Source organism: Nomia melanderi, chromosome 1 (genome assembly GCF_051020985.1).
Source record: "Nomia melanderi isolate GNS246 chromosome 1, iyNomMela1, whole genome shotgun sequence".
NCBI lineage: Eukaryota > Metazoa > Arthropoda > Insecta > Hymenoptera > Halictidae > Nomia > Nomia melanderi.
The window spans coordinates 20,608,032-20,630,852 of NC_134999.1; the positions used below are offsets into that span (position 1 = coordinate 20,608,032).

The following is a 22,821-nucleotide window of genomic DNA, read 5'->3' on the forward strand; positions in this document are numbered from 1 at the left end:
ACAACGTTAGCAGTGCGCAATTATCAAAGAAACTACCTTGGCTGTTTCTAACTGTTTTAGGCACGCGATGTCTAATATTAACATATTTATCACTGTGCTGCAGAATTTTGCGCATTTATAATAAATTAGCATAGAAATTTAGCAGTGCAAAATTCTAACAGACTCGAGTTGAATGAATTTGTATATAATATTTTTTAGCGAGGTTGCAAGTTTAAATCGCTTTAGCTATTTTAAATAGCCTGTCTGGTATCAGTCGATGCGTTTCTTGTTTGCGAATAATATCTTTGTATGTCTATATACTGATAAATGATCCGTGAGTCGCTGGAAAAACCATTTTCAATTGTGACAACACAGCGAGGATCGAAAGATTGGATTATTTATTAAAGAACTGGCTATCTTTATAGTATCGCCATAATTTGCTCTGTCAGGTCCAACGTTTGCCGATAAACAATCGAATAGTTCTCAATCGAATCAGATATCTGCCATTGTATTCGAAACAGGTTTTTCGTATTACCTAATTTACGGAGTCTATGTGTACTGTATAGTTTGGTTTGTATTGTATGAAATGGACGAAGAACTATGCGGCATGAGTTCCTAGCAGTCGTGCGAATGTGTGTCATCAACGATTTACAGGAAAAGTTTCATCTCTTAGCAGCTGATTTGCATATGTAATTGCACCGACAATTTAGTAGGAATTGTGTAGATTAGTCTACAGGGAACCGACTGGAACGTCTTCACTCTTTTTTGTAAAATTGATTCTTTGGACTTCAGGTAAAACACAATGTACCTGAAGAATCATGCCTGAGATATGGCAGAACTAAGAAGTTAAAGAGGACATTCGAATAGAAGAACGGTTTGGTGGAACAATGTCATATTATGACATACAGGTAGCTAGGAAAAAGAATGAATACCTGTGATATACTGCTAATAAAAAAAATTAATTTTTAAATTGTATATTTGTATATTATTAAATAAAAATAACGTATGTTTATATTTATGTTATAGTAATTATTTGGCGACGAATATCTGCTAATAAATAGTATTATTGTTGGTACAACATTTTACTTCTGCCTCTAAAATGTTTATGAATTTAAGAGATAATCAAATTGTTAGCTCCTAAAGTGATGCAACACGCCGCGCTTCAACAACTTCGTTTGCGGGTTGCATATTCTAGGCGTAGCTGATATTTTCTGTTGCGCACATAATGAAAAATAATTTCGGATTTTGACGGTTCGTTTATTTCCGTTTCAAATGCTTTGAATTTAAATCATCTATACATAGAATTACAATAATATATATGAAATATTGTGTAAATAGTATTGCGTAATACTTTTCGATTGTTTTCAGAAGTTCCACTGAATTGAAGTTTATCATTTACATTTTGTACGATTCGATAGTAGAAGACATTACTTTTAATCAGTTTTTACTGTCAAAAATGAATTTATTGCCATGTTTTCAATTTTGAGTACATAGAATGCTCTAGAGTTTTTCGAGAAATGAAGATTCGCTGCGACGCGTGCGCAAAGAATCTTTGATCTTCAAACTGTATATAGTTGTTAAAGCTCTGGCAGTTCTCACGCATAGTCTACAGGTGAATGTGATGGCATTTTACAATTAGTTTCTCAACAACAGTCAAATGTGTTTTGCGAGTGTACAGAGGACTTGATAAGAATTGTTTACCGTTAATTGTTCCCCGAAATCTTCCGCAAAGACGTTTTACGGCTTGCAAAACTTGTAAAGCCGAATCGAGAGGTATAAACAATCAAGTGCCTCGATATAATCTTTCTCGAAGGATGTATTTGCGCGCGTAACATTGTGTACTTGTTTTCCTGACGTTAATATGCGTTTGTGTAATACACGGCCCACTTGTAGTCTACTGAAATTGAAAGGATCATTTTTTAACCAGGGAAACCGTGTAAATTCGTTGTTTGTATTCACCTGTATCATTTGAAAAAGTTCTAGTTTTTTTACTTGTCTGCTTGGAGATTTTGACTTTAAAGTGTATTACAACATTTATAAAAATGTAAATAACGCGGTTGCGTATGTAGATTGTGGGATAAATTACTTCCGGTTGTTGTCAGTTCCTATTATTTGTATCCATAAGAGTATTTGTGGTTGAGGAATAACCTGCACAGTGAACAAGTCGTGACAATCGGAGGAGGTAGAGGTTAGCGTTTAGCATACGGTTCAAGGATTTGTATCGAGTGTTTTTTTCGCGAAACTTGTGCCAAAAATTGGTGCAAGTTGCACAACGGTTAAATGCGTTTGGGTGATTCCTCGGGAAGCATTGTTTCTCGCGGCGCATATTCACAAAGGTTGAACGGTCCAACGATTTCTCGGTGGCTCCAAATGACAGTAAGTTTATTTCCTGTTTGTTTATCGGTACCTTTAAGTGTGGTTGCATTTTTGATGCAATATTAAATATTTTCTCTTCCGGTTAAGAATTCAATGGGAGGAGCAAATCTTTACACACCTCCTTCTATATTCCAACATACAATTGATCAGCAGAGCTTGCCTCAACAACCTAGTCCATGGATGCAAATGCCACAAGTGCCTCCAATGTCGATACCATGGAGTGTACCATCCCTGCAACAATCGAAGCTAGTCAGATTTACTGGTGGATCAAATTTAGAGTTGGTCCTTCATCAGAAGAGAAAACTTGAAGTTTCTGATATAGTGGATACGTAAGTTATTGGATCTTCACTTTCATGGTTTATGGTATTCGAATATAGATTGTAATAAATTATTATAATGTTACAGGAGACAGACAAAGCAGTTCATAACAGAAGAAAAAATGGCAGCACATTTCAGAGATTTGCACATTAGTTCAACTTATCAGCAACAGTCTCCTGTCCCATCTACATCAACAGCTGATGCAGATCTGGTTTCTCATAAAGAATTGAATATGGATCTAGAAATTGGAGCAGCAAGTATAGTAGATCCAGATCAAGCAAAGTCTGGGCATCCCAAATTGATTCTTTCAGAAGAACTCAAGAGAATGCAGCCAGAACCTATTATTCCATCGTCATTATTATCTAAATTGTATGTTAAAGGTTTATTTTCATAAATATAAAATATACATTGTGTTGTACCATTATTGTTAGGAGTTCACTTTAACTATTGTTTTTATTGAAGGTGCTAAAGCTTAAGAAATTTTTTTCATTTTAGGGTGAGGCCCTCCATGGCTTTAGTACTTTGGCAACCACCAAACAAACATCTACGAATTCTACCATCAAGGGTTACACAGAATCCAGTTTCTAGTTCATCTGATAGTAATAACAACAGTAATAACAATAACAACAACAGCAGCAACAACAATAACAACAACAACAATAATAATAATGAAGCTATTCCTAACTTAAATCAGACATTGCAGTCAAGTAATATACAAGCATTTGAGCCAATGGAATTATGAAGGTAATCATGTTAGAATATTCTTTACGTCTTTTGTATACTGTTAGAGAAATGAGGAATAAACTAATGACGAACATAAAAAAGATATATTATACTTCATACTTCTTATTCAGAGCCAAATGTTTGTATAATTTTACAAATTAAATTCAGGTACAAAGCCTTTTTTTACAAAATCTTTTTATTGTTCAGTCAATTATTCGGTAAGCATTTTTTATTAATTTTAGGTTCAGGTATGTTTACTATATGTTATAAGATCTGCAATCATTGTAACAGACATGACATAAACATAAAAAATAGAAAGAGGAATAAGTAAGACAAACAGGTTCCTTTGTAGACTGCACATAAGTTGGATGTGTGTGCCGATGGAATGAAGGGGAAAAGTATATGTAAGAATGTATAAAAAAATTCATCATGAATGTTAATGCGTTTAGAATTTCTATAAATACTATTAATAACGTTCGAGTGTAATGTAGAATTATTTTTCTGTTTGGTATGTTTTTGAGTATGTCGCAACTTACATTTTTAACCTTTGGATATATAGTGAAAATTAAAATGCATAGGAATAGTAAATGAGTAATTTGTACCATAGTAGTTTTATTTGGTATATAATATGTACACAAAACGTAATGTTAAGTCCGATTTACGAAGTACAATACAATTAGCTGTGTGAATCGTGTGTGTTTGCCATTGTTTGTTGCGAATGTGTGAACGATATACGATGATTTTACATAAAGATATAACACGTTTCATTAACATTGTGTTTTTTATTCATTCATGACTAATGCAAAGTACAGAAAAATTATCAACTTCATTGAGAAATGCGGGAATGCTCTTAAACTTTTACGATCTACCTTTCCCACAGACGTTAGTCACCGTTACTTCTAAGTCGGTAGTCATATGAGTTAGATCTTCTTTAAAGACTTTTGGATCTTGTACAGGGTCGCCATTAATCGCAAATGCGACTTTTTTGTTACTGAGCATAGTATAGTGGTTGCCCTCCAATTCGTGTACTGTTACCTTCCCATAAGTCAACTAAAAAAAAGTGTTATTGTGTATTACTTTCAATTTTACAGAATGCATAAAGTCCGTATCTTAAATAATCGTGATGCATCAGTTCGATCAAAGGAAAGAAATATCTCTTGCGTTACCTTATGCAATCCGTAGGTTTCATCAGGCATGGGTATGGAAGTTATTGTCGGCTTCAGTAATGTGATAAGCGTTCTCAGCGGTGTCAGAGGCTCAGGGTTATACTTGTCTAATACTTGCAAACGCTTGTATATAAACGTGGCAATTGCTTTTTGTGCCTCAGTGGAATACGTTTTGTTCACTTCAGGTGATACATAATTGGACATCCTATCTAACTTTTCTTCCCAGGTTGTGCATTTGGCCAATTCTGCCGTAAACTGCAAACAGAATTGATCATCAAATTTCCTATGGTATAATGATAAACTTGCTATTTACCTCTGTTGCACGAGTCGTATTGGCAATTTTCATCATATCGACTATAATATTGTTCTGAAAGACATCCTCTGAAGAGGACTGAATTTGTGCTTTTATGGCCTTCATGTAATCGGGTGATCCATCCAGAAGTAGAAGTTCACCAACAAAGCCATGCATTTCTAATCTCCTAACAATCTCGATGGCTATCATTGATCCATACGAGTATCCTACTATTTTAAACACTCTTTGTTCCTTGATTTTATCTAGAACATACTGCACAGAAACAGACAATTGCGATAGATCTTAAAAATTGGCAGTCAGTTCCTAATTAAGTTGACAATACATACAGGTAAAAGACGGTCTGCCATTTCTTCTATGGTCAACCCTGTATCGTAAATTCCCAGCTGTAAACAACTAGTTGGAACTTTAAGATATGGCACTAATACATCAAAGATCGCCTCGTTTCCTTCGATACCCGGTATAACGAAGACTTCATGTTTCTTTTCGGTATGTGTTACTGGAAGTTTTATGCAATAATTAGTATTCAGTATCGATACAGTCATCGTTTGCATTAATAGCTGAACGCCAACTAATTGCTCTGCTTTCGAAACTGTCTTCACTACTTGTTTCACTTGTTTTTTAGTATCTTTCGCAGACATTTCTATCAGCTTAGCTATGTTCAAGACTCGAATGTCTTGGGCAGTGAGGAACACCCCGAAGTCTCGTTCTAGGGTTTGCTTTATTTCCACAGCCATCATGGAGTCCATTCCGAGATCTGCCAAGGACGAGTTCTGGCTAATACATTTGAGATCCTTTATATCTGTATCAGAGAAACGGTTCAATTAGACACAAAGTTTTCTTCACAAATGTAGTAGACGATGAATTATCTTTTTAATACATAAACAATTATAATCTAATTTATTTTTCATTGAAAATTCCACATGAAAAATCCTTTACATTATTTGTGATAGGGTACCAAATTTACGTACTCATAATGGCCATCACTGCTTCAATAACCGTGCTAGCCTCGTTAGCACTTGGACGTTTCTCTGCTACTACCATGCTGGCCACAATCGGCCGACTTTGGCAGAGGAACGTATCCAACTCTTCCAAACACGAGGATATTCTCTGTTGCAAAGTTCCGCTGACCACGAGCTGTTTCTTTTCCTCTAGCATCTTAGCGGCCAGGCCAACCTCTCCTACTGCTCCCCATTCTATCGCCATGCCTGGCAGACCTTCTTGTACTCTTCTTTCGCAGATCCTTTCCATTACCGAATTACTCATACCGTAATTGGTTTGGCCAGGAGTCCCTCTTCCGCACGAGATAGAAGAGAACACAATGAAATGGCGAAGTTGTGGGCAAATCTTCCTTGTTAACATGTCCAGTTGTTTGGTAATGCCAGCCTTGGGTTTCATGCTCTCCTCGAATGAATTCTCCGTTTGATTCACTATCAAGCAGTCGTTCAACAACGCAGCCAAGTTAAAGACTCCATCGACTGGCGCTTGCTTTTCCGCGGATTTCAAGATAAACTCGCAGTCTTCGTACTTCGATGCGTCCACACCGGAAATGATCAAAATTTTCGCACCATACGACTTCCAGATTTCGGTCCTTAATCGTTGATAACCAGTCTTTATTCCATTGCGAGAAATAATCACCAGGTTTCTGGCGCCTCGAATCACCAACCAATCAGCCAATTCTAGTCCTAGACCACCCAGACCGCCAACAATCACGTAGCTCTTATTCGGTTCGGCGTTAAAGATAGGGTAGCTCAGCACAGGCGTGTTGAAGGGTTCATTCTCGTCGCTTACCTTGATCAAAACCTGCAAGTAATTGAATGAATGAACAAGCGATATCCCATGTAAAAGTAAGTCGAATATTCGAGGAATTGGGAATACTATCTATGTGTTAAATGCAGAAAATTATTTCATTATTCGCAATTTAACTGTCACGTTAACAATTTTGATATAACTTAAGTATAATGAGTGCTCACCTTTCCTATATGCTTTGCAGCAGCCAAATGTCTGAAAGCAGCCTCTATTTCGTGTTTCTCGAAACACTTTCGTTTTAAAGGTTTTATAGTCTTATTCAATAGTTGCTCCTGAATAAACTCGTGCAATTGTTTACAAATATCTGAACGAACTCCAGCAATTACCCTGTCTAATAGGACTCCATGGAAGCTGATTTCCTTTAAGAAAATCTCCATTCCCAGTTGATTGTTCGCCGCTAAGTCAAATTTACCGATTTCCAAGAAACGACCACGGAATCCTAAACATCGGACGGAAGCCTGCAGCTTGTCCTCTGCCAGTGAATTTAAAACAACGTCTACTCCTCTCCCGTTGGTTTGTTTCATTACCATTTGCTCGAAACTCGTGTCTCGAGAATTACCAATGTGGTCGTCAGGGATAGAGGGAAACGTTTCCCTGATAAATCGCCTCTTCTCTGCTGTTCCTACAGTAGTGAAGACTTCGCATTCCTCGGAAAGAGCTATGTTAATAGCAGCTTGGCCAACTGCACCGCTGCCAGCGTGAATCAGTACTCTCTCGCCCTTCTGTAATTGCGCAAAGAGATAGAAAGCGTACATCGCAGTAAAGTAGGCACTGGGAACCGTTGCTGCATCTTCAAGCGACCATTCGTCTGGTACGATCCATACATTTTGCTCCTGTGGTATGGTGAAGTTTGATATAGATCTGAAGAGATAATCAGTAATGTTAGCTGAATAATTAAATCAAGGAATTTTAAGACATTTTTGAAAATAATCTTACTTTTGAGTGAATCCCATTACTCTACGCCCACTGGTGTCTATTCCACTGAACTCGAATCCGATCAAGCAATTGTTTAACTGTCTTTGAGTTATAATGGTTTCTGGCATCAATTTACCAGTGGCTAACATAACGTCTCTAAAGTTTAAGGAAGCGTAGACTACTTTAATGAGATTTTTGTTTTGCAAGTCGGGTTTAATGCTACCTGCCATCCATTGGAAGGAACTCAAATCTCCTCTCACCTATTATATGGAATAAACAAATAGAAATCGCTGTGCATTTGTGATCAAATTATTAAACAAGCATTTCCACATACCTTGTAGTTTACGTAGCCATGAGCTAAGGGGATCGGTTTCACTGGCGGTAAAGGTAAATGTCTGTAAGTACCCCAAACCTTTCCTGGCCGCAAGACATTGATACCAATGTCAATATCAAGCTGATTATAGTAGAACGGATCATCCAATGAGAATTTGGGGGCATGCTCGTCCTGTATTATCACCGCCTTTACGATTTCCCCGCAAGGTTCTCTCCTTAAACACTTCACCATACCTAGAGCACCGTTGTCCAGGTCCTCATCTGCGACCAGGACTAATCTCACATCCTTCTCATGGCTCTTCTTCCCACCTTCAGTCTGCAACACTTCTTTCACCTTGTTTAGCCAGCTAAACTCATTATTGTTAACAAAGACAACCTCAGTGTTTGGAGGAGATCTTTCTCGTTTCTTCAAGAACAATAGTATTTCATCCTGGCAGCATTTCTCTAGTATAACGCTTAGTTCATATTCTTGAATATACTTGTAAGTATCACTATTTACTGTAGTCTCTTTAGTCAAAATAAACCCATACTCGGGAAGTGACTGCATAAGTTGGTCCAGATAATGTTGCCTCTTCCTTGTCAAGATGTTGTAAGCGACTGCCATGTAGACAGAGCCATCCTCCGGCAATTTGTTCGGTTCTATTATAGTAACATTTTCAAGTTCTGATAATTTCTCGTACTGCTCTGTATTAGCGGCGAGCACTATTTTTGGTCGAATCATCGGCAGGTCTCCGAATACTTTGAGGATGGTAGGCGTGAGGACGTCTTCAACAGACAAGTTGTCCTCAAGATCGATCAACTCGACGATCTTCGGACTCATTACTATATTACTGTCAAGAGCTATTTGGGAAGACAGTATAATCATTTCCTCTAGGCTGGTCTCCGCTTTGTCCCGGTTAGCTACGAATTTGTACTCTTCCAGAATTGGGTACGCCATTGTTTTCCGTCGTTGTATAGCATTCGCTTTTAACCCTCGGATTTCCACACCTTCAGAGATTATCGCGTCATGTTCGTTATACACGTAAACCGGTAGATCTGCAATGTTTGTTTTCGTTGAAACTTTGCTCCTTTGGAAAGACGCTTTCCCACACTTTTAAGAATACAAACGTATTAAAACAACGTACCGATTGTGTCATCTGTAAAATTTCGAACCTTCTCAGTGTGAGCCTTAACGTCCACAACCAGCTTCCTGATAGCTGTAGGTACAAACAGAGCTCTGGTCTCAATGCCTAGTAATTTGATCTGCATCAAGTTGTCCAGATAGGCGGCCCAGTTCTTCCTCCACAGAATGTGCCCCCTCGTTCCTTGAAGGGACGCGCTTTTCAATCCACGGAACACCCCTGTATAATCATAACCGCGGAGCTTCAACTCCGTGTAAATGTCATTGGTCGTCAAAGCTTCTTCGTCATCTATTTCCGTTAGAAATTCGGGGGAGATCATCTCTTGTGTAGGATTATTTGTAACGCGAATTGCTCCTGTTACCACAGTTGTGGACTTCTCGGATATCTCGAACTTCCCAGAACCTGGAAGCAAAGTGGTCAGTTTCGAAACCTTGAATTTTTCAGGTGTACTCTCCAACAATTTACCTCTCTGAATCATGACTGTTAATTCGATAGAGCCCTCCTTGGGAATGGTAGTCGCCCGCTCGAATCTGATATCTTCGAAAACGACGGATACTTCGTCGAACAACTTCCCCTGTAACATACTGATAGTCTCCCAAACCATAATCAGGTAGCCAGTAGCTGGAATCAGGTTTCTTCCGTCAATCACGTGATGAACCATGTACTCGTAGGATTCGTCTTTCAAATCAATCTCGACGAATCTTTCCGATGAGGTGATCTTTTGACGCTGGCTGTAGACTGGCGCGAACCAATCCTCAGAATGTTCCCACCTAAAACATCGTCATCTCTAATAACTGACACGCACTTTTAACATTTCTTCATGAATGTATCGTGCTAGTATTAACTTTATATGAGGAGAGACCATGGGAGTGCCACGACTAACAGGGAACTGAACAGGCGGATAAATGTTTGCCAGTTGCGGTTGCAATCCCACGTTGTAGAGCTTCCCAAGAGCTTGCAGTAAGTACACGGCATTGTCTTCGTGACCACGTCGCGTCAACGGAATGTTTGTGACTTCCGGATCCAATGATCTGTTCAAAATAGCCTGGAGGAGACCGTGCGGAGCGATCTCGATGGTTATCGCATCGCTGGGGATCATTGTAGCAGTCTCCGCAAACAGTACAGAATTTAAGAGATTGTTAGTGTGGTATTCTGCAGAAGAAAATTGTGCTTCTGGGGAACACCATTGACTCCGGGCCACTGACGTGCTCAACCATTTTGGACTTCGGGGTTTCGGGTCAGGGATCACTTTTTTCAGATATGCCAACAGCTTTGGTCCAGCTTCAGCGATGTAACGGCTGTGATAGGCGATGTTGCTGCACGGTACTTCCTTCGCAAAGACCTTGCTGGCCTGAAAGATGATTCTCTCGTTAACTCATTCTCATCATTGTGCAATAAATATTTCAGACACGGTCTCTAGGATCTATGCGTATCACGATACAAGTTCAAGACTAAGGTGAAAATGAAAAGAACCTGCAATTCAGCTACAAATTTTTTCATGGACTCTGCTGGGCCGCTGATGGTGGAACTGTCTGGACCGTTGTGGCAAGCAACCTCTATGTCCGGTGGACAAAGGTCCTTTATGTCCTCGTATCCAAGACCAACCGCCGCCATGGATCCATGGATCATCTTCGTCTCCAAAGATGCCAAACCTCTGGAATAGGCTGAGAGAACCATTTGCTCTGCAGTGAAACATCCATCCGCATAAGCACAGCCCAATTCTCCCACAGAATGACCGATTATGTTGTCGGGTACAATACCCACAGACGTTAATAGATCCACCAGACCAATCTAGGATTATTAATGCTTTTTATTTGTGCATGTAATCAGTATTTTGAAGCCCAATGATTTCTACCTGAATCGCAGCAATTCCCACAAATGAGTTTAAAATGTTGTCGAAGGTCTTTTTGTCCTTGTTTGTAATGATATCGATGATGTCCACGCCAAAAGGTTTCAGAGCTGCATCGCACTTTTGTATAGCCTTGGCAAAGATGGGGAACTTCATCAGTGACTCACCTGTTGCGCATGAAGCCATTAATGTCTAAATTGTAAGACGAATTAGGATATTTGCCAGCTAATATGGTGACAATTTTTACCCATGCCAGGCCACTGAGATCCCATTCCAGAGAAAACAAACCAAATAGGTCTTTTTATTCCCGAATATTCCTTAATTTCCCTAAGTGGTTCCTTCGATACTTTTGACCCAACAATGGTGTATCCCCTGGACAAGTGTCCAGCTATATTTTCAGCATAAATGTCGTGTAGCAGTCGAATATACTCCACATCGACTGGTATACTTTCCACCTACAGAAAGAAACAAACATTTTTTAACAATGATCATCTATCAAACCTTCCCAACGTGTTTACTCGTTTAACTAACATAATCCAAGAAAGTTTCTAAAGCTTCTTCGGTACGGCCAGACACAGTGACAAGTCTAGGCAACTCATCGGTAGGTGCGCCGTTGTTCACCTTCTCCTTCGTGAAAGATTTCAATAGAATGTGAGCATTTCCACCACCGAAACCGAACGAATTTATGCCCACGTAACCACCATCCCATGGTATTGGATCTGTGACCACCTCTAGCAGTCCTTCCTCGAAGGATTTTATACCCTTCGGAGGGTTTTTAAAGTGTAGATTCGGTGGAATTAGTCCAGTCTCCATTGCAATTATAATCTACAGAAAGATTCTTCGATGTTACACAAATTCTAAGCAAATGTTATTGAATAAATTTCAGTAAGGTGAAAATCTGAGGAAGCGAAGCACACCTTAGCTACAGAGCAAAGACCGCTGGCAGGTTCGGCGTGACCTAGATTGGACTTGATGGAACCAATCTTAAGAGGAGAGGTCCTGTTTCTGCAGAAAACTTGTTCGATGGCATTTAGCTCCTCAGGATCGCCTACACTGGTCCCGGTACCGTGAGCTTCTAAATAGGACAAGCAAGTTGGAGGCAGTTTGCATTCCTGGTAGAAGTCTTCTAGTAGCATTTTCTGTATAGCGCTGGCGGGGAACGTGATCCCTTGCTCCTTGTATCCGTCGCAGTTCGATTTCGTGTAGATTATCTTCGCGTAAACTCGTTTCGCGTCTTTCGCTTTTTGCAGCAGAACCACGCTGATCGCCTCGCTTCTTACGTAGCCGTTCGCTCTCTCGTCGAAGGATTTACAGCGGCAGTCCGTGGACAAGACACCTGTATTTCAAATCTAGCATTATTTCTTATAATAAACTCTCGTTGGTATATTAAAGCTTCATTAGATTAAACAATTTCAATCTGTTTATCTATTACTGTACTTTTCTAGGAACTTTGCTATACGGTACCGAGACGAGCGAACTGAAGAGACACGTAAGGATGGAGACATAGATTTGAACCACCCACGAGCACCTGATCGCAGACGCCCGTTCGAATCAATCTGTAGCCCTGGTCCAGCGCGACTAAACTCGAGCTGCATGCTGTGTCCATCGCGTAGGATGGGCCGTGAAACCCAAAGTAGTAGGAGATCCTGTTCGCCAGCATGGCTCTGCTGCAACCGGTGATCCCGAAGCCGTTCGTCTAAATCATGTAAACAGTTTAACACGTTGAATGCCATGGGGTCACCGGTGACCCCAACTAAATCGAATTACTGGTTCACTCCATTAAACGATTATTTGGAAACATTTGTACATTATAAATAGTGCTACCTAATGCGATGACATTGATGGACGTGCAATAATAATATAATTCAATCGAATGATTCAATGTGTTAACAAGTTGCTCAAGACATCTAATACACTTCTTCTTTCCTTATTTAATGAAGTGATTAACCCTTTGCGGACGAAAACTCTTTGAAGTACAAAGCTTGTAACACGTGAAGCTAAATTATACATTGAATGCTTAAACAATAGTAAAAAGGGAACACTGATCACTCGCTGTTCAAGTAATTAAATCATTTTGCAACTTAGTATTCCAAATATGAAAATTTCTGACCGAAATGTCGACATTCGTCCGCAGAGGGTTAATAAATAGTAAGACTAGGTACTCTTCCAAGCTTCCGGAGACTAGCTATAGGAAAAGAGTATCTATTCACCTGCAATTTCTCATAGAACCAAGTCTTTTCCGACTCGCTGATGCAGGACCCGATAATAACCCCTGTATTCGATCCCCGCAATTTCTTGGGATTAATCCCGGCGTCCAGGATCGCTTCGAACGCATGCTCCAGCAGCATCCTGCACATGGGGTCCAACGTGTGCGCCTGCTTGTAGTGGACGCCGAAGAAGATGGCATCGAATTTGGACAAGCCGGACACCTTGCCGCCTTCCCGAGGTATATCAGCGTGATCTGCGCAAACATACTTAGATTAGTCGACACCCTTCACGACCTCAATCAGTTCTCGCACGCTCCGAGCATCACCTAGTCTCCATCGCTCATAGTTATCCGTGATCAGGTCCACTTTGTTCAGCAGGTTCTCCTTCAACTCGGCCATGTTGTCGGATTCCGGGAATCGACCGGCGATGCCGGAGATCACCACCTCTTCGCCAGGTTCCGGTGCAACATAAGGCACCATTTTCTTGTTTCGAGAGTTTTCGTCTTCCTTCATGACCATTCTTTCCTTGTGATTTTAGACGTTCTACGGTCAATGGTCAATACTCCCCACAAAATGCCAGATGTACTGGACTGCGATTCAGAGAGGAATCAACTTTTGAGCCGATTTGTCGGATACCGATCGCGAATGATCAAGGATGGGAATGGTAGTCAATTGGTACCCGATCAACCCTGGGGCGACATATACGACTGAAGAACGAACGAAACTGAGAAGGACTTCTTATAACAATTGTCCTCCCCACCTATGCAGGACTAGCCGGCTCTTTTCTGAATATTCCGGACGGCGATTTGCATAATGACCATGATGAATCGGCAGATAGAGCACATCAGCATTTCCCCTACGCGGAGCTGAAGGGGGCTGATAGTAAGTGGTAAGAATTTCAGTTGCGGGCCAAACAGACGAATTTTGATGCTTGTACTTTGTCTTGCTTTTCCATTCTTCTGTGTTTCCTTTTGTCATTGTTCACTCTTCCAGGGATACTGGTTTTACTGTTGAACATGCGACCTCGGTGGATCCATTGACTCGTTCACTGGAAACCTAAGATTATGTATTATTTCAACGTGCCACAGTGAAAGCAAGAAATTGCAAATTTCTTGCGGTAATTAGGCATGCAGACTTCAATGGATGTTATGTAAATTACTTACGATCCGTCGTAAAATTATTATTCAAACCCAGTGTTACGCATCATTCACTTTTGTATCGTGATACTTTGTAATGTAGTCGAGTTTTGCGATCGCTTTTCAACAATTGTATGCAATTTGATAAGAACTCTACTTTCTCGTCTGATTGATAATTCATTATATTTGATTCTTCTGCTATAATTCATCGCGTAAACACATTGGAATCCGAGTACAAATAATTGATTCGCAGTAATAAAAATCCAGTTTTAGCTGAAAGTGTAGAGCTCATTTCTCTTATATAATTTGTACTTTTTCTAGCATGTACAGTCACATTTCATTGATGCATTTATACTTCATTGCATTGAATACAATTTTTGTTAAAGTCAACAATCGAACTGACTCTTCAATGAAATTGTTCATTCCATTCGCTTATAGAAACTTCCGTTCTTGAAAGCTTAAGTATCTGTACTTGACAATAGAATAATTAACCCCTAACGGTCACATGTCACCTCCCACACGACGTTAAAATTTTTACCATAGCTTCTTACGTGACGAAGCAACATCTTCTTCATGTGGAAAAGTATTTTAAAAAATATATTTTCCTATTTTCTATTATAATTGAAACATTCGATTATCGTTTGTTTATAAGTTGTTTTTTATACGGTAAACTAAGCTTTCAGATAAGTAACAATGTAATACTTTTCACATGAGGTGAAGCGACGAGCTAGCAGCGAGGCCCGAAACGTTGACTTCCGGTATGGATTAAGCATCAGTCATTGCTTAACAATGAGTATTTTCGAAACACGTGAACCGCTTCAATGAATATGTTTCGGCTATACGAATGTCAAGGGTTGCCGGAAGTCGCATTACTCTGCATACATAAGCGGTCCATTAGCTCTCCTAATTGCATTGACTTAGTCAAAGTTCTAAATGTAACATTTATCTTTTACTACGAAGTTAAACGCTGACGCTATTAATTACAAAAATTTTTATTTTTATTTTACACAAAGTTTATTGACATAGTCAAGAATATATTATTGTCGTAATAATCGTATCTCTTTAATAATATTATTAATATAATTATTAATGTAATCCTTAAGCCTAGGTATAGTCACCGGTGCTAAGTACCGAATTTTTAATCTACTTCTTAGAAACAAAAATTACCTGGTATGGAAAAAACTAAAAGCTCGCGGAAAGTAAAGAAAAGAAATTACTTTTACAGCATGTATAAACATATTAAATTTGGTCAGTTAATACTACGTAGTATCGTACAAATTCTTTGTCGTAACAAATCTTTGAGATCTGAGTCCGCGGTTTTTGTAGCTGACGGAAGGGAACTAAAATGGAACATAATTAAACGTAAAGTAAATATGTAAAAAGATGTTCTGCCGTGAAGAACATTTGAATATTCGCTCGTCGATTATGCGTTAGGAACAGCATTAACAAATATGTATAAATTAAATTAAATGTATAAATTTTGTCTGCTGAATGTTCTTTGTGACTCACTGTTCTCAACCGTTATTAAACGTCTGCAGTCTTTCTCTCAATTGTTTTCACAACTCCTAGAAACGTATGAAAATCATAGATAAGGTAAAGAATATTTTAATATTTGGAAACACCGGCGAAATGTACTTTCTTCCCCTGTCCATCCAAAGCTTCCATCAAGCTCGACGTGAAACTGAACTCTGAACTGCTTTCGTCGTCTTGATCTCTATAACAGAAAATATTTCACGTAGAATAAGATTTCAATCAGAATAAAATCTTTATAAGTGAAAAGTATGAAGATACATACAAGGTGTCCAAACTCGTAAGGCTGCCATTCACTTCAGGCAAATTCGAGGGCCCATCTAACTTCAACAATTCCAAAAAGGAGTTCACCGTCGCTAAATAAATTCCTTTCGATCCAGCCACCCCCAAATAACGAGGGCTGGATAATTCGATTAATGTTCGCTCTGGATTTTTTGTCTGCGTGGTGTACGAATCGTGGCTAAGTTTCATGATTTCCACAGACGAGAAATGAATAATAAATAAGTAGGGTTTACGGAAAGCTGTATAAAAATGCAAAACATTAGCTACACGTGTAAACACAATTGTCATAAGAAAAAGTAATTCTTAATTTAGTTTACCAAAAGCGAAAGGCAAGTGGTTCCACGTGGGATCGACGCTTCGTGTTCTTTGACCATTTTCATTCACGAACATTCCAAATTCACTATAGCAGAGTAATAATTCTACTTTTCCAGGTACAAGTGAAACGTTCAGAACGCAGACTGGGAAAATACCTAGCTTGGCTACTCCGGACAACGCAGCTTTTACCGAGCTGTCATCTTCTTCAGGGAATTCTGACATCATATATACAAATAAATAAATAAATAAATAAATAAATAAATAAATAAATGAGTTTTCAATAAAACCAGGTAATTGCATTACGTACCATCCACACAATAATTCTTAAGATCTATTTGGAAGAATTTGTTACATCCCACAATAAGGATGTTTTGAGTAAATATGGCACAACTGCATGGTTCATGAGTTTCGAGCTCGCGAACTCCAACAAATTCTCCAGTATCTTCTTCAGTATACCATTTTAGTAATCTATATTTTATTGCATAAGAGGGTTAATAGAAAAGAAACAAATTATTATATTTCAATTGTAATTCAAGTAATCATAACTTACATTACATGGGATGCAGTTGCTGCACAAAGCATATCCCCCTGCAGCTGATACAAATGGCAGCTGTCCGTGCCAGTCAGAACTGGTTTGGTATTGATTGCCGGCCTAGAACACTCAGCAGCCACCGCGTTGCTCTTCAATTGCCTTAGACTACAAGATACTAATTGCCTATTTTCACCAGCTATCATTAAAGCTATGCCTAAATGGGGATGCAAGGTTAATTGATGCACCCGTTTCACCCCTCTAATTGCAGTAAGCGTGCGTGATTTAGCGCCGGAATAAGAAAACAGGCCTTCCTCAGCACCCAATAAAAGTACATTTTCCTCGGTTAAATTAACAGCACAATTTAAGTCCAGCTAAAAGAGAAAATGTTAATTGTTAACAAATTAAGAATACATTGTTGTCATCTACAGTTTAGATGCACTGCTTACTTGATTCTTTTCTAGTCTTAGTATTATCTGATATCTCTCGTTTTTATAACCATTACTCGAATAATTTGTACTAGTAACAGACTTCAATGCTTTCAGCCAATTCTTTTTGTCGGTTTGGCTCAAAGTCATTACGTCTAACCGTGACGTGGGCCAACAGGTGGTTGAGGAGTTTGATTCTATCCTGAATATAAACGACAGATCCGACTTCGCTGTTCCCATTACATCTGGTTGCTGTACATTTTCGGATACAGTGAACCCATCCTTTTCAGTCAGTTCCAGACGACTCACGGGTGCCATACCAGGGGATGGCTGGTGTTCATAAGTACATAAGCAAGTTCCTTCCAATCTAAGATACTTCCTTTCCCAACAGCTTTTCGAGCGGTCTGGAATCTTCACCCAACCTTCCATGGTGACACGATTGTTATTTGTTGCCTGAGCGTCGCATACATCCTTAAAAATGACAGAGAATGTTACATTTTATACATTACAATCTAAACGATTAAAATACAACGGAATATCATACTGCGTCCGGTTTATCTGGTTGGTCAATGGTCAAAGTCTGAACGCTTCCAGACGCAGAAGACAAGCTCTCGTCGCTGTTCCTCCAATTTTTGCCAAACTGTTTGACGAAGCCTCCAGGCAAGCCACAAGTAGCAGGAACGGTAACAGCACATTTCAAGTGTGTCATTATTTGACACTCGCTGCAAATGGCCGCTCGTTTGCCGAATTGAATAGAATCTAGACATGCAGAGCACTTTCCTGCACGCATAGGTAAACCGACATCGAACCTGTGAGGGATATTATGCCCCATTCTTTGCGGTGACAAACGTTTGGCCAACGAATTAGTCGACTGTTCCGTTGCGTAATTTGCGCCTCTCATTTCTGGAGCAGTAGGAGACGTCGGAGCAGAAACAGAAGCGTGCATAGCTTTCAGTGCCAATAACTGATCAGTCAACGCTTTAACCTTTGCTCGCTCTTTTGCCAACTGGTTTTCTAATTCACGGTAACCAACTGGCATCCCGGTTCCGCTCGGAGGAATGTTCTCCTTCTGTTTAGTGCCGAGAATTTTATCGCACACGGTTTTCTTCTTTTTACTACATTCCTCCAACTTGAACTGAAGGTAATCTATCAACTTCGTTTGCTGTTGTCTGGTGCTTTCCGCTTTGACTTCTCTCTCCTGATAAAACTGTCTCATCTCCTCTAAGATACTCTCCAATTCTGAGATCCTCATTCGTAATTCCTGACCTTGATCCACGCTGTTCTGCAAATCATTCATAAGCGCGAAGTTCGCTTCTTTCAGTTCATGGAATCGCGTTAAATGCTGGCTACTTTCTTCCTTCACTACTCTTGACTCAGCTTTGGCTATTTCTAAAGTACGTTTCAGTTCTGAGAGGTCGCACTCCAAATCCCCGGATTTCGTCGTTAATTCCTCCACTTGACTACTGAGTTCCTGTACAAGCTTCTTATACTGATCTCTCTGAGCCAGTAAACCGTTCCTTTCGCTGTCTATGTCGCTGGCTTCTGACTCGAGTCTTTCCAAGTTACGTTCCGCCGCCAATCTTAACGATCTTTCCTCGTTCTGAGTAGTACGCATTTCGCGAAGTTTCGCCTCCGTTATTTCTAAATCTTTCTGCAACTTCATCTTGTCTTGAATGAGTATATTCTCCCGTGTTTCATGGTCACTTGTCAACCTTTCGTAATCTATTAGCTGTTCCTCCAATACTGTACAAGTTTCCTTGAGAAGTTCTATGTTCAGTTCGTAGCCTTTGATCTCTTGCTCCAACTTTTCTATTCTGGATTCCAATTCGTTCTTCTCTTCGGCGTGCTTGGCAATCTTCTGGGTTAGTCGTTTATTTTCCGTGCTCAAACTGTCCACTCTGTCTTGACTTGCTCGCGATTGCTTGCGTGCTGCGTCTAATTCTCTGCGCAACGAAGCACTTGACGATTGAAGTTCTTCTATTTGATGGTTAGCCTGAGTCAAGGCCTATACCGAAACAGAAGAATATAAAAAATGTAACAATGAAGAAAACAACGTAGACTGAATCGAATAGAATTAAAAAAATTAAACCACACGCGATATTAACTTAATAAAATTTGCAAATACAGAATCCTGAAAAATATTTACTCTTTGAGCGGAATCGGCCTGCATTTTATTTCTAGACGATTCTTTTGTTATGTCATTTAACGATGCCTTCGCGCTATCTAATTCCTTAAGGAGTTTTCTCGATCTTTCCTCTTCTTCTTTTATTTTATGATCCAACCTTTCTGATATCTTTTGTTTCTCTTCTTGCAATATTTTTACTTTGTCTTCCGCCCTTTTACTCTCCCTCAAAGCAATTCTTTTATCCAAATTAGCTTCCGACAATTCTTTCTCCTTCTTCCATAAATTGATCTGCGCTTGCTTTGACGTCTGCCGTTCTACATTGATAATGTCCCTCATCGTTTGGATTTCCTGTTCTAATTTTTGTACTTGTTCTTCTTTATGAGTATCGATTTTTAGCACAGCCACTTTAGGAGTAACAACGGCGCTGGTTTGTTCTGTTTCCATTTTCAAGGTAGCATTTTCTGCTTCCAGTTTGGTAACACTATGCTCTAAACGTCTCAGTAATTCTTCTAAATTACCAACTTTTCGTAGGTGTTCCTCTGAGGATGATTAAAAGTGATTGTTAATATTTATTTACAGAAAAAGGTTAATTAAATTTGATAATGTACCTTCTTTCTCCAAAGAATCCTGCAACCTTTTCTGCAATGCTGCTTTGTCCTGTGCAGCTTGTTCTAAATTCATTGCAAGAGCTTCACTTTGTTCTAAATTCATCATGGTTTCACTTAGATCAGACTTCATCACCTGTAAATAGTATTTAGATCAATGTAAATATTTTCACTTATCACTTATGATTGAAGTTAATGTTAATTGCATACTTCTAATTGCTGTCTCAATTGTTCATTCTCAAGTTTTGACCTCTCCAATTGTTGTTGTAATGTGGTCACCATTTGTTCTGTCGTCATAGCATTGTCCAATTGCTTTGATCTTTCTTGCAATTGTTTTTTCAAAGCTTCTATTTCAGTGTCCCTGGCTGGAATTGTAGCTTGTATACTACGCAATTGTTCCTGACACTCTTTAAGTTCATTTTGCGCCAACTCTAAAGCAACATTTAACCTTGATTGGCGACAATGATTAGAATCTTGTTCATTTCTTAATTTAGCATCCAAATCTATATTCTTTGCTGTTTCCACATCTAATTTTGCTCTTAATTCAGCCAGCTGATTGTGTGCTCGTGTAGCTATTTCTTCAAGTTTGGTTTCAACGCCTTGAACACTTTGTCTGCTAAGTTCTCTAGTTTTAGCTAGAGATTCTTTATATTGCATCTAATAATAGGAATAATAGTAGTAAATCATTGATCCATTGTATTTGAAAAATAAATCAAAACTCTATGTATACTTTTGAAAAATGTAACTAGATTTGGTGTTTTACTAACCTGAAATACCCTAAGTTTATGCAATTCTGCATTTGCAGTCTGAAGTTCACACTCTGTCCTTTGTAGTCTTGAACTCATTTCATTGTTGCTTGTACACAATTCAGTAATTCTTATAGTCTGAGCTTCTATGTGTTTATTGAGCTGTGCAACTTTGTCTTTTTCCGCATTCTCCCACTTACGTTTTGCATCTTTTATTAAACTGAGAGCCCTAGTTTCTAAATCTCTTCTTTCCTGACGTTCTAATTCTGCCATCACAATTATTATTTTTTTGTATTTCCTTATAATATAAAACAGTTTCACAAACTACACTTACTACAGTGTTTAAGCATATAATAACATGTGTGTTATAAGACTATTATGATGTTCTATCAATATAACACAAAACACTAATAATTTTAATTATACAATAGATGATAAATGTAATTAGAAATCATGGGCTAGTTACAAAAGTTTCATGATTTCTCTATTGATCAGTGTAGTATAATGTGAATTAAAAAATAAGTAACTAAAATGCAAAACTGTTTTTACCTAGTGTTCTTTTTATTCCAGTCACTTCTGACCTTGTTGCAACTAATTCCCTTTCCAATATATCTCTCTCTTTATTAAAAGTTTCTAATCTTTTTGTTTTCTCTTCAAGTTTCATTTCTAACTGAGCCAACTGGCTAACTTTATCTTGCAAATTAAATATCTTCTTTTGTTTTTCTTGAAGTTCCTTCTTTTTATTATCCAACTGTGCTTCCAATTCACTCTTTTCTTTGGAGAGCTTCTCAAATTGGGCTGAATGACGTTTATGAAATTTAAATTCAAAGATAGAAGAAAATTCTTTTTGTGCATTTTTGGTAGCCTCATCTGTTTCTGACTCGTGAGTTTCTCTTTCGCTACCTACAAGAATAAAACATTACAATTGATAGAAGATACGTACTATTAAAAGTACGATACTCTATAGATCATTGTAATGAATAATATATGTGAAACCAACTACAAATATAAATTTTAAGAATCATCTGATTCATCAAGATCCATTTTGTATTATTATCTTATGCTTTACCCAGGCTTCTTCTAATCACAGCAAGATCACATCTAGCAGTCCTCAAATCTTTGTCCAATTTTTCTTTCTCTTTCGTGGAAGTCTCCATTCTTTCCATTTTTTCCCCTGGATCCTCATATCTACAGGACAGTCTACTTCTCCCACAAATTTTGTTATAATGTTCTTGAAATTCTTTTTCTTTGTTCTCAAGATCCATTCTTCACGTTTTTCATGTGTCTCTTTCTACATAGGAGTGAATCAAATCTTGCTAGAAGATGTTTGTTTCAAACATCTGAAACCAAAAAGAACCTATTTTACAGTGTTTAATGTACTTGTAGAACTGACTAGAATAACTGGATGAGTTGTAATCACAAATCACAAAGGAATTCGGCGTAATGCAACAAATACATTGAATTTTTTCTTGCCATGTAGATACACGATCACCGAACTTTGCAAGATTCCCGCCGTTTCTAATTTATACTTATTAAATGATACGAACGTTCACGACTTTACTATTCGTATAAATCTCGTGGGTCGTACATTAACATTTGCACGTGTTTATTCATTGTAAGACTATAATAACTAACGAGCTTGCGTTTGGTTTAAAGCCTGCACCATTCGTAACGGTTGCAGGTCAAACTCCATGTTTCTAATTCAAAAATCTGTTTGACGCCGATGGACGAGTATGCTTTCGGTAGATGGCGATACTTTCGTAATAAAAACAGTTGTCCATTTAATTTCAACAATTTCCAAAATCAACAGCTAAAAGAAAAGGTCGCACACTCATATAAATTTCCATTAACGTATTGGAAAATAAATGTTTTCATTTGACAAATAATGTATACAAAGTTTGATGTCTGTGAATTAATTTCGTATGATCATTATATTTAAACAATTCAAACTAAAGATTTTCTTTAAAAAAAACCTCTGCAAACTTTAAAAAATGCACATTAAAATCTATATAAATTGAA

The 22,821-nt window shown here is 38.5% G+C and overlaps 2 protein-coding genes and 1 long non-coding RNA gene across 3 annotated transcripts; 2 read left to right on the top strand and 1 right to left on the bottom strand.

Moving 5' to 3' along the window:
• The first annotated feature begins 1,524 nt into the window (after positions 1-1,524).
• Positions 1,525-4,167, top strand: LOC116426714 (uncharacterized). Its single transcript, XM_031976035.2, has 4 exons — positions 1,525-2,355; positions 2,443-2,684; positions 2,761-3,042; positions 3,169-4,167. Exons 1-4 carry the CDS (start codon positions 2,260-2,262, stop codon positions 3,413-3,415), a joined length of 867 nt encoding a protein of 288 aa, XP_031831895.1. The 5' UTR covers positions 1,525-2,259; the 3' UTR covers positions 3,416-4,167.
• On the bottom strand, positions 3,640-22,516 carry LOC116426715 (fatty acid synthase). Its single transcript, XM_076370724.1, has 27 exons — positions 22,259-22,516; positions 21,872-22,142; positions 21,352-21,705; positions 20,824-21,068; positions 20,267-20,713; positions 20,060-20,192; positions 19,473-19,990; positions 18,267-19,331; positions 13,433-13,589; positions 13,110-13,360; positions 12,364-12,595; positions 11,817-12,235; positions 11,431-11,724; positions 11,147-11,354; positions 10,906-11,066; positions 10,492-10,841; positions 9,896-10,366; positions 9,516-9,820; positions 9,054-9,452; positions 7,931-8,964; positions 7,618-7,856; positions 6,846-7,542; positions 5,844-6,675; positions 5,202-5,674; positions 4,876-5,127; positions 4,563-4,817; positions 3,640-4,446 (listed from the first exon to the last, which is right to left on the bottom strand). Exons 2-27 carry the CDS (start codon positions 22,065-22,067, stop codon positions 4,255-4,257), a joined length of 10,179 nt encoding a protein of 3,392 aa, XP_076226839.1. The 5' UTR covers positions 22,068-22,142; positions 22,259-22,516; the 3' UTR covers positions 3,640-4,254.
• On the top strand, positions 9,239-16,587 carry LOC143174906 (uncharacterized). Its single transcript, XR_012999390.1, has 3 exons — positions 9,239-13,345; positions 13,645-13,995; positions 14,100-16,587. It is a non-coding gene; the product is annotated as an uncharacterized LOC143174906 (long non-coding RNA).
• Positions 22,517-22,821: the final 305 nt, after the last annotated feature.